This window comes from Haliaeetus albicilla, chromosome 5 (assembly GCF_947461875.1).
Source record: "Haliaeetus albicilla chromosome 5, bHalAlb1.1, whole genome shotgun sequence".
Classification (NCBI taxonomy): Eukaryota; Metazoa; Chordata; class Aves; order Accipitriformes; family Accipitridae; genus Haliaeetus; species Haliaeetus albicilla.
Window position 1 is genome coordinate 32,750,945 of NC_091487.1, and position 13,039 is coordinate 32,763,983.

General features: G+C 33.9%; 1 protein-coding gene across 4 annotated transcripts in view; it reads left to right on the forward strand.

Moving 5' to 3' along the window:
• NOVA1 (NOVA alternative splicing regulator 1) overlaps positions 1-13,039 on the forward strand; it is a 156,604-nt gene that overhangs the window by 116,215 nt on the left and 27,350 nt on the right. For 3 of the 4 annotated variants that reach the window (XM_069784063.1, XM_069784064.1, XM_069784065.1), the window contains exons 3-4: positions 746-912; positions 11,151-11,222. In XM_069784063.1, coding sequence (XP_069640164.1) covers positions 746-912; positions 11,151-11,222 — 239 coding nt within the window. The remainder of the gene's footprint in view (positions 1-745; positions 913-11,150; positions 11,223-13,039) is intronic. The other variant, XM_069784066.1, reaches the window with a different exon arrangement.

Genomic DNA, 13,039 nt, shown 5'->3' on the forward strand with positions numbered 1-13,039 from the left:
TAACTCTAAACAAAAGTTCTTGAAATGTAATTTGTGGGGTAATGACTACTTATTTGGTACAAGCTTTCATAATTTCCAACTGTTAAATCACGTTAAAGACAGCTTAAACACCATGTATTCAGTAAATAACTGCAGCTATTGCAGAGATGTTGTAAGGTAGGAAGGTTATAGAAGACAAAGTAGATACTCAAATATATGAGATCAGCTGGCCTTGAAAGGTCTTGCTGTAACAACTTGCAGCTGTTTTAAGAAATGTTCTAGTAATGAATGTATTAAATGAATGTATTTGCAGTTCAGGTGTTCATTACAAAAGCTTATTCCAAGTGCCTCTATAATGCTGGCCTGGCTATTATGCCTAACCTTGTGTTACCTGAAAGTTGTACAATATTTTAGAATAATCTAGAACTAGGCAAAAATCATTTAAAAGACATGTATTCTGCACACATCATATTTGCTAATATTTCCAACAAACCCTAATGGTTTTGTTCTTTTTATTGTTCTTCTAACTTCTATTATCCAGATTGGCTTGGAAAGTTATGTGCCTACACAAAGCGTTGTTTAAAACATCTTCAGATGATCAGTATGTTATCTTTTGGAAGTCTCTCCTTTCATTTGTATGTTTATGGAGGTATTGCTAGTTGGTTTTGCAAGGTGTCTTTTGAGTGCCATCTTTATGTCATAATTAAAGCAGTTTGTGGGATCCTGAAGAATCCACCTTACTCAGACCAACTTTTGGTATTTGCAGGTACTACAGAGCGGGTGTGTCTGATCCAGGGAACAGTTGAAGCACTAAATGCAGTTCATGGCTTCATTGCAGAGAAGATTCGAGAAATGCCTCAAAATGTGGCCAAGACAGAGCCCGTCAGCATTCTACAGCCTCAGACCACTGTTAATCCAGACCGCATCAAACAAGTGAGTTTTTGGTTGGGAATAGAGAGTCACAGCAGCTCATTAGAAGTCTTAAAACTTTAAGGCTGCAAGGGGTCAACATAACATGTTCTTTAAGAAAATGTTATCTTACCCTTTAGTAATTTGCTGGTCCTCTTTTTCCTTGTACTTACGTGTCCCATGTTTCTCAGCAGTTCTTTCAGACAGTGTTTTATAAGTTTCAATGCCATGCTCTAATATGTTTCTTTCATAAACTTTACTGTATAAGGTGATAATACACTTTTAGGTTTTAGTTAAAGATCACTGAATTTTAATCTTAAACGATGAACCTCTTTGTAAATCTTCAGCGTTACTAAAAATCACAGATTAACTGAATGTTTCCTACTTTTATGTATATAAAATAAAACCAAAAATGTTAATTGTTTTTTTAGACCCTATATTGGATACTTTAAAATCTTACCTGTAAGAACTTGAAAATATAAAGACAATTTACTTGGGATGTTTTCTACAATTTAATTTTATGTTGTTTTTGGCATCTTTTTGCCTGTTTTACACTGACTTCTTTCAAAATCTATGGGCAATGCAAAATATATTTGCAAGGTATTATTGGTCTACTATTCTTCAGTTCATTACATTTTCCAGAACAATTTTGATTTTTAAAAAAATTGTCCTGTAAGGAGAATGTGAAATATGTGTCATACAGGATTGAAAATTATTTTCCATTGTATTGAATAAGAAAAAGATGAAGAAAGAAATGAGTGAACACTAGTAAAATTTTGTCTTGTCTCTCTATCCTATATAGGATAGATTTTAGTTTCTCACCTGTCCTATATGGGAAAAGATTGTTTCGTCCTACTACACTAGCAAGATTCAGTGTCCTATAATTTGGTAACTGTATGCAATTACTTTACTTTGTATGTAGTGACATACACAGAATGCTTATCTGAAGATGAGTTTGAACAGGATGAGTTTGGAATGATCAGACTGCTTTAGATGGATGAAACTGTGCATAAACCATTGTATATGATTTCTAAGATTTACTACTATATTATTTTTTTCTGTATATGCACTACTTTTACATAAAAAATACTCTAGATAATTTATAAGAAAATACTAAAAAGAGCAGCCCCAATTTTATAGGATTAGTTTCTCAATTATTAGACACGAAAATGTTTATGCCTGGGATAGAGAGAAAAAGCTGAAGAGATCTGTATTTTGAATGGCTTTACTGCTTGTAAAATGTTAGATTTTATGCCAGTACTCCTTAACCCAATGGAAATGAGTGTTCTCTGTTACAATGAGAAGTAGTTTTCCCCTTTGCAATGAAATGAAGCTAATTTTTAGGTAAGTCAGTAAGATCTTGAGAAATTAGATTACAGAGCTGTTTAGTGACATGCCTAAATACTTCCTGTCTTGTATCTGAAGTTGATATAGCTTGTCCACAATATTTCTCCAGAAAACTTTCGTAAAGTTGTTGAGGGGCTTTTTTTTTTTTTTTTTTTTCAATTTGGTTTGGTGGTTGGTTTTTTTTGTTGTTTTGTTTTGGTTTTTAGTTTGGTTGGTTGGTTTGGTTTGGGGTTTGTCTTGTTTTGTTTTATAAACACAATTCCATGTTTGGAATGTTAAATTAAATTCTGGAGGGATGGATTAGTGAACAGAGCTGCTGCTAGTGAAGTTAAGACACAGACTAAATATAATGTATAAGTGACAAGACTTATTTAGTGACTGGCTTTACATATTAAAATTTTAATATATTACCTGTATACATACAGGTGCTTAATAATATGACTGCAAGTATTTGGAAATATATATGTGCATATGTTGAGCAGTTTTAACCACAATGAATTGTTTAACTTCTCTTTTAATGAAGCAACATCTATTCATAATAAATTCATACACTATAAATATTGAGTCAATAAACCTAAAATCCATTATTTTTACCAAGAAGTGAAATTGTTAGCTTAGTTCTTAGAGTTTGCAGTGGAGTAATCTATCCTCCAATGTCAGACTATGCTGTATCTTAATGAAAGATATAATACCTCTTTTTAAGAAATTAAAATGAATATTTTATAATGGGTAATTGTGATTTAGAACTCCAGTGTTGCTATTTTTTTTAAATAGCAGACAGGTCACAATTTTATTAAAATGATCAGGATAATGTATAACACAAGTCACTTTGAACTTGGCAAAAAATAAGCCTTATGAATTACAATTTCTTCTTTTACACAAACTTTTACATGGTTCGTCCTGTCTTAGTGTATTACTCAAGAACTTTGGCACCCAAAGTATTATGTTGCAGATTGAAGAATGTAGACTTAGCATTGGAGATAGAGAGTTGATCTGAAGTAATAACTTTTACCTTCATTAGGAACTTTGAAGATATTTCTGTTGGTTTTCTAGCTGTTTCTACCAAAAAGCAAAGGTAGTTTTCTCCCCATGAATGAAGATACCTGTAGTTGAAGCCTTGCAGTGCCACCCATGTCTATATGAGCATGCAGTTCTCATTTCTGTATTGTCATTTCTTTGCTCTGGGCTGCTTTACCTACACTGGCCTCAGAGAAGCAACCTAAGAAAGGAATTATCTCCTGGCTACAGTTTCAATGAAGACAGACAGGAGGTAAACCCTTTGCTGACTGCTTGAGTTTCAGCACTTTGTGCCTTCAGGAAAGGCATGGGTATGCACAGAGGCCGAGTCTGGCCTGGCGTTTCTCCTTACTGGTGGAAGTCACTATCCAAACAGTGTGATCTCTCCAACCTGAGCTTTTTCCACTTCAGAAGATTTGCAAACAAGTCTATATGGTTCCTTTTGAGCCTTCTCCACTGCATTTTTCCACATTTCCTAATCCTGTGGACTTAGTAGTAGATACCAGGTAGTTCTCTCCTCCAAGCAGGTCTGATTGATATTTAATTGACAGATGTTTGCATCTTTTATCTTTATGTAGTGTAGGCAATGTCTTCATAGATGTCAGCCATCTGCTGTTTCTAGGTATCATTCAACAGTAGCCAACTGATCGCTGTGCCCTTTTACTTCCTAGAAATTGCTATGAGCATCTAACATCCCTTTTCTCTCTTTATTAGTTGAAGTGTCACACCAGCTCTTTCAGACCATATTGTAACCCAGGGGAACAGAATACAGTTTTCATAAAGTGATCAGGAGCCTGAGATGTTTCAGCTTTGTAATTGGCATACAAAGCTTTAAATGTCACCTCTAAATAGTAGCACCTCCTATGAACGATGGAAAAGGCTGCGTAATGTGGTCTTACCACATCACCTTCTTCAGAAACTATTGCAGCTTCTTTGTATGCTAGTTGAATTTTCCTCCCAGCTTTCAGTTGTTTTTCAGGTAGCAGGTGTTGAAGCAGCCTGTCCAGGAAGCACATGGAATCAGAGATGGCCATTGCAGAACTGTGCATTATATAGAAGGAAAGATGTGTGATCTTGTAGCTAACTCTGCTCTAAGCAGGAGTTTGCACTGTTTGGCCTTCTGAGATCCCTTCCAACCTGAATCATACTTCGATTCTATGAAAGGTTTAGCTATCAAAGCATGGACAAACGTTTTAGAATTTCTTCCTTAAAAATCTAGAATAAAAATAGCACATATAGAACTTCCAATTAATGTTTTCATTGGAGGCAGTTTCATTTCAGCTTTTTCAGTAGATAACCTCTCATGAGTCTTCAACTTCTGTTTGTTAATCATGGTCCCAGACTTTGTATTCAGAATCTGCAAAACTGAATGTCTTAACTCAGATTTGTAAATTCACATTCTTCTAGAGAAAAAGACTACTTTTACTTCAGAAATGCTGATCAACAACAACAAAAAATTAAATGTTGATCATTTTTAAATAAAAAGTTTTACTTTGAAATGCTTAAATAAAACCTAACTTTGAGAATACTGATCTGGAAATATTGGCTTAAATGGAGGATTATTTTTTAAAAAAATACACGATATGAGTTCTTCACACTAAAAAGACTCGGTAGACTTCATAGAATGGTTTTGGGTTGGAAGGTGCCTTAAAGATCATCTACTTCCACCCGCCCTGCCACGGGCAGGGACACCTTCCACTAGACCAGGTTGCTCAAAGCCCCATCCAACCTGGCCTTGAACACTTCCAGGGATGGGGCATCCACAACCACCCTGGGCAACCTGTTCCAGTGCCTCACCACCCTCATAGTGAAGAATTTTTTCCTTACATCTCATCTAAATCTACCCTCTTTCAGTTTAAAGCCATTACCCCTTGTCCTATCACTACATGCCCTTGTAAAAAGTCCCTCTCCAGCTTTCTTATATGCCTCCTTTAAATATTGAAAGGCCGCAATAACGTCTCCCTGGAGCCTTCTCTTCTCCAGGCTGAACATCCCCAACTCTCTCAGCCTGTCCTCACAGGGGAGGTGCTCCAGCCCCTTGGTCAGCTTCATGGCCTCCTCTGGACCTGTCTTTCTTTTGTCAGGGGCCCCACAGCTGAACACAGTACTGCAGGTGGGGTCTCATGAGAGCGGAGTAGAGGGGAGAATCGCATCCCTCGACCTGCTGGTCACGCTGCTTTTGATGCAGCCCAGGATGCGATTGGCTTTCTGGGCTGCGAGTGCACATTGCTGGCTCATACTCAGTTTTTCATCCACCAATACCTCCAAGGCCTTCCTTCCATAAGAAACCTTCACTGGTTTCTTAAAATGCCTCTCCCTTCTGATGAGCCTTTTTTCTTTTTATCATCCATCTAAGACAACAGTCTGTCACCTAGATGAACTTTACTAAACTCCAGAATATGAGAATAACCCTACATTTATCATTTGAGGTAAATAATAATTAGTTTTGTAGATCACTGTGTCTCTTCATCTAGTCGACAGTTTCTCATGAACTTTTCTCACTTTTGAACAGAGGTGAAGAATCACACCAGTTACTATTCTGCAATGAATGATAGGATATGGAGGTGTGTTTACAAGTTGTGAGGACAAAAAAAAATTGCCATTATTTACTAGAGAGACAGTTCTACACATTAGATCCCATGGCAAAAGTTTAGCATTCCATAAAAATATGTATACTATATGCTGTCCCTCATGTGCCCTTGACTTATTTCTGCTGCCAGATCACTGTTGTAATTTTCTGTCTCATTTCGCCAGTGTTGGATAGATCTTAAAATGTATGTGAAACCATGTTTTATGAGCACAATTAACTCTGTAGCTAGCTGATGATTAACTCTTCATTGTATATGCTTCAAAAGTGGATCGTGAATAGAAGATTGCAGAAACTTTCAGCAGTGTTCTGATTCTTAAGAAAATTCTGAAGTTATCTCATGCCTTCTGATGGCTTTGTAGTTTTGGCGGTATTTTTCCAAATTCCAAAGTAGCCCAGAATCAAAAATTGACATTTTCTTTCCTTGTAGGACTTGGGGTTTTGTGACACAGATCTTAGACCCATATCTTCTTATGTGTTTTGATGCCTGTGTCTGGTTACTTGAGTGCTCTGGTGTTCCTATATAGCAGCACCAGATCTTCTAGTAGTTTTGTGTTACTGTGGCAAGTTTTGAGGAAAGAGAAGGTCCTGATTCTTCTTCATCCATTTTGCTATAATCTTTATCCTCAATCATTTCCTCCATCCAGAGTTGCTCTGATGATCCAAATGACACCTGCTGGTTTGCTTTAAGCTCTTTACCCCTTCTTGTCTCCAGACAGAACACAAGATAATATTTCTTTTACTTCATACTTGCCACGCTTTTTTCCTTTTTCAAAGTCCCAAAGAGTTCATAAATGCAGATAAATGACCTCTATAAACGCCTATAAGTAAGCGTTCCATCTATGTATGCTAGCTTTCTTACTCTTTTTGTATTTCCCTATGCCCCTGTGTATTGTTTTACACAAAAGCAAAACCAAATGCAAAAAGGATGAAATATCATCAGAATGTATTTTATTTGTTCTTTACAGAAATGAAAAGGTAGCAAGTAAAATTAGATCACTGAAGTCATCAAAGTAGCCTTTTTATAATCTGGATTGCAAAGAAATTATTAATCCTTGATTATTTCTTTTTCTAAATTTTATTTTTGAAATGTGTTATGTGTTTATGCAGTCATTGCTGAGATAAGATCTTAACATTTGCCAAAGTTACAGATTAAAGGAATTCACAGCAGATGAAAAGAAGACTCAATATGTTTAGCAAAGCAAGTGGTCTGTTTAGAAAGGCTCATCTCCGATACTGTTGAAGGTCTAGTAAGTCAGTCTTTTATGTTGTTCAGCACAATGGGGCCTTGCAGTGCTCTCTGTTTCTCATTTTAGCTGCAGAAGGTATTCAACTATTTAATACAATTCAAAAAAGATAACACCTTTTCTTAAAAGTGCATTAAAATATTGGCTTAAGCAAATTAGTTTTGTCATCACATTAATTTCAGTGATTTAAAAGCATCAATATTAATATATACAAGACTGAAACTCAGTATTAGCTCAGTATTAATAGTAATTTAATGTGGGTAATGTTATTACCAAGATTTCCTTTGTTTGGCAAGCCCTGTAGTGAGAAGCTAGAAATTGGTAAGCTGTAAATGCAGTTTCATCTTCACATTTAAATGATGTTCTCTACGTGCTTTCATGTCTCTAACCTTGTTTTGAAATGATATTTCATTTTCTGCCTTTTCTTTCTACTCTTGTATATATAGCTATACTAATAGGTACTGAGAATTAAGTTAACTGTCTCAGTACAGTATTATCTAGGGTGTTAGTACTGAAATTTTTTTGGTACAGATATATATAAGGGTGTGACTTCTCTCATTTATACATAGCTCTGCATTAGGCAATTCATGAAGTCATTGAAAGAGGGTTCAGAGACCTTTTGGAACACTGTGCCAACTAAAATTAAGGTCCATTTTTATTACTTAAAATCTGTTTTCTCAAACATCTGTTCTAGCAGCTTAAAGGAAAAACAAACACTCTCTTACCTATCAACATAGTCTTCCATTCATTGTCCCATAAGTAATAGGAAAGGAAATAATATTTGAGAAAACAGAGAAGACCAATTTCATGGTGGCTGAGACTATACTATTCAAGACATAGTTTAGAAAACCTCCACAAGTCTTAGAAGTGGTGTGCAGTATAAATTCTGACTGTCTTTTTTCTATAACTTTGCCAGCAGTCAACCTGCAATTTCAGGAAAGCTTCAATTATAGTACGCATGTTTCAGTCTCAAAAATTGAAACTCTGTAATGCAAATTCATCTTAGGATTTCTAATCACATTATACATCTCATTCCCAGAAGCCTAATAACTACTGAATTCAAGTGCTTGCCTAATGCAAAACACTTGCCAAATTTAAAAAAAAAAAAAAATTCTGTGCTGCATAATAAATTAGAATTATTGAGCTCTGTCCAACTTTCTTTAAGAAGTAATTTTGCTTAGAAGTTCTTGCAAAGCAATTGAGAGCGTATCAATAAATTACTTATCAGCCAGTGGAAATTCAATACAAAATCCAAAGGCCTGTGTTTCTTTTTTTGTTTTTGAGAAATTACTTTCTGTTATTTTAACATTGAAGGAATAAATAGGTGTGTCTCCATAAATTTACGTGTCTCCAGAATTATGCAGAAGCATGAAAAGGGATGAATTTCTAGAAAATGCTGTCAGTTCTTTTTTTATATATATATATACACACACACGCTTTGATGTGTATCTATATGTAAAAAAAAATAAAAGTAGTTATGTCAGTAAACAAAGTAACAGAGATTAAGCCTCAAACACAACCAACCTGATACACAAAGAAGAAACACCAAAACCACAAAACAAGAAACCTTATTGCTATTTTCAGTATTTTGTCATTGGTATGTATATTTGGAAAAAATTGTGCATGCCCATACTTGATTCTTGTTCGTTAATACAGTTGTTTTGCTTTTAAATGTTTTTGTCTTTTTTCCATTGTATTTTAAACAAGCTTTTGCTAAAATGGAATAGAAAAATGCTTCTACTTAATAGATGTTATAGTTCAACAGTCACCTGAAATTATTATTGTCACTCCTTTTTCATCACAGCCATACATTTCTGTGCTTTAGGAAGATTGATGTGACTTGAAAACTGAGGTGCTTCCAGTTTCTTAAATTACTTGTGGTATCAGTGATTAGGTCATTATTCAGTGTTGAAACGTTCTGCATATTTTCTTATAAATTCACTAGTTAGATTTAGTAACTATTTTTCCTTTTATTAATTAGTCTAGCATACCAAAACAATATACAATGCAGTATGCCTGAGTTAGCAGTGGTGTTGATCACACAAACAATCAGATGCCTGAAATATTTTAGTCAAAATATGTTTTCAGAGTTTTGCTGGAGAATAGTAACAATTTTTTTGGTTCAGGATAAGAGTTTAATATATAGCTATAATAAAGAAAACCTATTGGGATAAGTTACAGCCCTCCTTTCTGTTTGACTGGGGTTTCGGTCCCGTGTCGTCCGTCGTCCCCCCCCCCCCGTTAGTTTAAGCTTAAATGATGAAAATCAGTTCACTGCAATTTCAGGCTTTGGTAAGAGACATTGCATCATCCCACTAAAATCAGAAGTATAATTCTATAATTGAATAGGGTTAGCCCTCTACTATCGCAGAATCTGATATTTCTTTTTCTGAATAGTTCTAGCCCCTTGCAAATGAACCCATGTTCTGTACAGAAGGACATGGGAGAATCCTTCATAATTGTCTTGATTTTCACAACGGAAAACATCTGCTTACCAATAACATTTTGCCGAGCTACATATTTTTTATAATGCCCAATACATGATAGTATTTTCTACTTAAGCCTCTTCAAAGAGTCCCAGTTGATGCTTAAGCTGTATATGTTTTATTTTTGTTTTTATTGTTTTATTATATGAGTTACAAGTTGGAAACACAAAATAAGGATCTGTTTCTTAAGATATTTTTTTCCTGTTTTGGCTGCTTGTTTATGTACAAACTATGAAAAAATGGATCTTCATATTGCTTAACATACAGCTTAAATATTTGTGTGTGCATATGTACAAGCCCATATTTTGCTAATACACAACTTTATGCATTCACAGTGTCCCAGCTTTCTCATATGCATTAAGAGTTTTAGTGCAAAAGTATGTATACCTATTTTATGAGGGACTGTCAATGATTGTAAGTAACAGAACTGCTGAAAGTGTGAAATTTTGCTTCATTTATTTCTAAATAGTTTTGGTTAGTAATTATATGGCCATATGATAAATCTCATTGTATAGCATTTTAACATCATCTTTCTTAAAGTGAAAGTAGTGTAATTTTGGATCTTTTATAATATTTATATATTACAAAGATGTCAAAAACATGCTTTGAATAAGTATTGTATGTTATGTTTTGAAAATTGGAATTTTACATTTTTACTATATTTATAAAAAGAAAAGAAGAGTTATTCTGTCAGGATCTAATACTTCAAGAAGAGAAATGTGTATATAAAAACTTTAAACAGAGCAGTGCTTTTTTGATATGTTCAAGAATTAATGTTAAGCGTATGTATATTATTTAGAAAATATGATCAATAAATATGACTCTTAATTCTTTTTTGTGTTTATTTTGAACACAGGCCTGATGATAAGTTATTAACCTTTGCTCAACTAAATGAACATTTTTAATGCTAATCATAAATATATTGTAGTAATTTGTTGTGAAGGTCTTAGTTGCATGTTCATCCATCATGAGATTGATGTTTACATTTTTTCACCTGCCTCTTGATTAAAAAAGATCAGTGAATATTTTAGCAGTTAGTATATTGCTAAAAACTCAGTAGCTTCAGTGTAATTGTTGTAAGATATGGAACACAGTTTGCTGGCTATAGTCCGTGCTATAGAATGGTGCATTGTAAAGTGCCAAAGTAAATGTCTCTTAACTTCTTTCAGACGTTGGCCCTGTTTGTTTGTAGACTGATAACTGTTTATAGTGTGCTCATTGAACTTGCTGGAATTTTTGTTTACTATAGTCTTCATTTTCCCCAAGAGGAGGAGAGAGGAAAGAATATATTCCTCATGTGGTCAGCATATTTTTGAGTATTTATGTGAGTTCACCATCTTGATTTCAAGTCATGAATTTGTTTTTACATGCATAAGCATGCATATTTACATGCATTATTTATCCAATTGACTTTAAATTCCATTAAGTTCCAATGAGTAGGAGAAAGATTTTGTCTTAGGCATTTTTTATTTATTTTAATTTTCTAGTTATGTTACTTTTGTTGGTTTATTTATTTTTTTAACTGTTCAGTCTAAGGCTTGTAAAGGTTGATTTGCTCCTGAACTGCTTTGTTCCCAGACATTGCCATCTTCCCCAACTACCACCAAGTCCTCTCCATCTGATCCCATGACCACCTCCAGAGCCAATCAGGTACAGTATCATCCTACCATCTACACCATACTTTTCACGGGTGACAGCTTGCAAACTGGAGAAAAAGATATGGTGGGTTAAGGATTTATTCGTTCATTCACATATATACACCCATAACCATAGATATCTAACTCTTGTTAGAAATTGGTAAATTAAATGGAAAACATTTTTCTTTTTTTTAATTTGTTTTGTTCTCTTTTTTTTAAATCTCTGATGAAAGCAAAGTATCTTATAAAATAGTCTTTTTAAAATTTGATTTGATTAATAAATAGCAAGGATACACACTGGTGTGTTTGTAGACAGAGTAACTCTTGGTATATATATATGTTTATGTATATATGCACACACTTTTTTACTTCCTGGATCATTTATAAATTATAATGGAATTACCCCTAAACTCATGCTTAATTAGCTGGATATCAACCTAGGAATGGCAAACAGACTTCTTTCTTTGTTTATTTACTTTAAGAATTTTGAAATGTGTTTGTGGACGGTAATATAGGGGCATTATTTAAATAGTGTATGTAATAAAAAAATAGATTTGAAATGAAAATGTATTGATGAAGAATGAAGTAAAATTAAGTCTCTCTAAAAACCCACTAAACGCATCTAAGTAAGTTTAATTCATGTCTTATTGTTAAATGCATAAACTGTGCTTTTAGCTGTATTTTAATTACAGTAATTTGTTTCTCTTTTAACTGGGAAAAAATATGTCCAGTTCATTATGTCCACAAATCATCATACTGTGTGTCTTTTTGCCTTCCCTATGAAAATTGTTAAAGTTACTTCATACCATGCTTTTTAGAACCAATTCATGCTTAAGAGATGCCTTATTCATTTTTTAAGGTACTGTTAAACTTAATGTACTTTGTGTTCAAATAATGTAAGTATTCAGTATGTGCTAACAGTTTTTAACACACAATCTGTTTATTTAACATTAGCTCAATGCTTCTATCAGATCTTGCACAAATTAGATCAGATACCAGAAAGTTTTCTTCACAGCAAGCTAATATCCCCTGGAAGTTAACATTGCTATTAATTACTGATCCTCTGATATTTTGTGAACTGCTTAGAACTTGCTGGCTGTGTGAACAAACAATTTAACATACAACAGAATGCAAGCATATTAAAGCAATATATCTTTGATCAACACATGACTATCTGTTGAAAGGGACATCTAATATAGAAAGTAATGAAATTTAGAGAGAAATTGTACAGATAGAAGAACTACTAAGAAAAATATAAATTGCGATATCCCTCACTTCGATTTGAAAGCCTTCTTCATCAGCCTGCTTCCATTCCAGCAACAGTTATTTGGCTTCATCATCATTAAATGACAAGGATAAAATCTTTGCCAACAGCTAGGGATATTTTATGACATTCTGTTCTGCCTTTATTCTCTCTCTCTTAATTTTAGTATTTTGTGTATTTTAATTAGAAGGTTTTGAAAATGTTGAGTGCACAGATCTTTTTAAAAAGTGTTCTTACTATTTTTCTACCCTGATGATCATTATTTGGAGAAAAAGGAAGAGGTGCTTTTATTTACAGGAAATACTATTTGAGCATGCTGTTTAATTAGCATCAGAGAAGTACCTACTTTGCATCTCTTCTATGACTTTTGAATTATCAAAATTATAGTGCAGTGTATAAACTTTAAATGACTTTTTAAGAGCTAAAAATACTTACTTTTATAGAAAGTTATTCTATGAGAATTTTGTCAAGTGATATAGCTGAATATACAAACTAAGGGAAATGTATGCTTTGTGTCCTGCCTATATCCCGCATTACATCTTTTAATGCATTTTATTCATGACCTG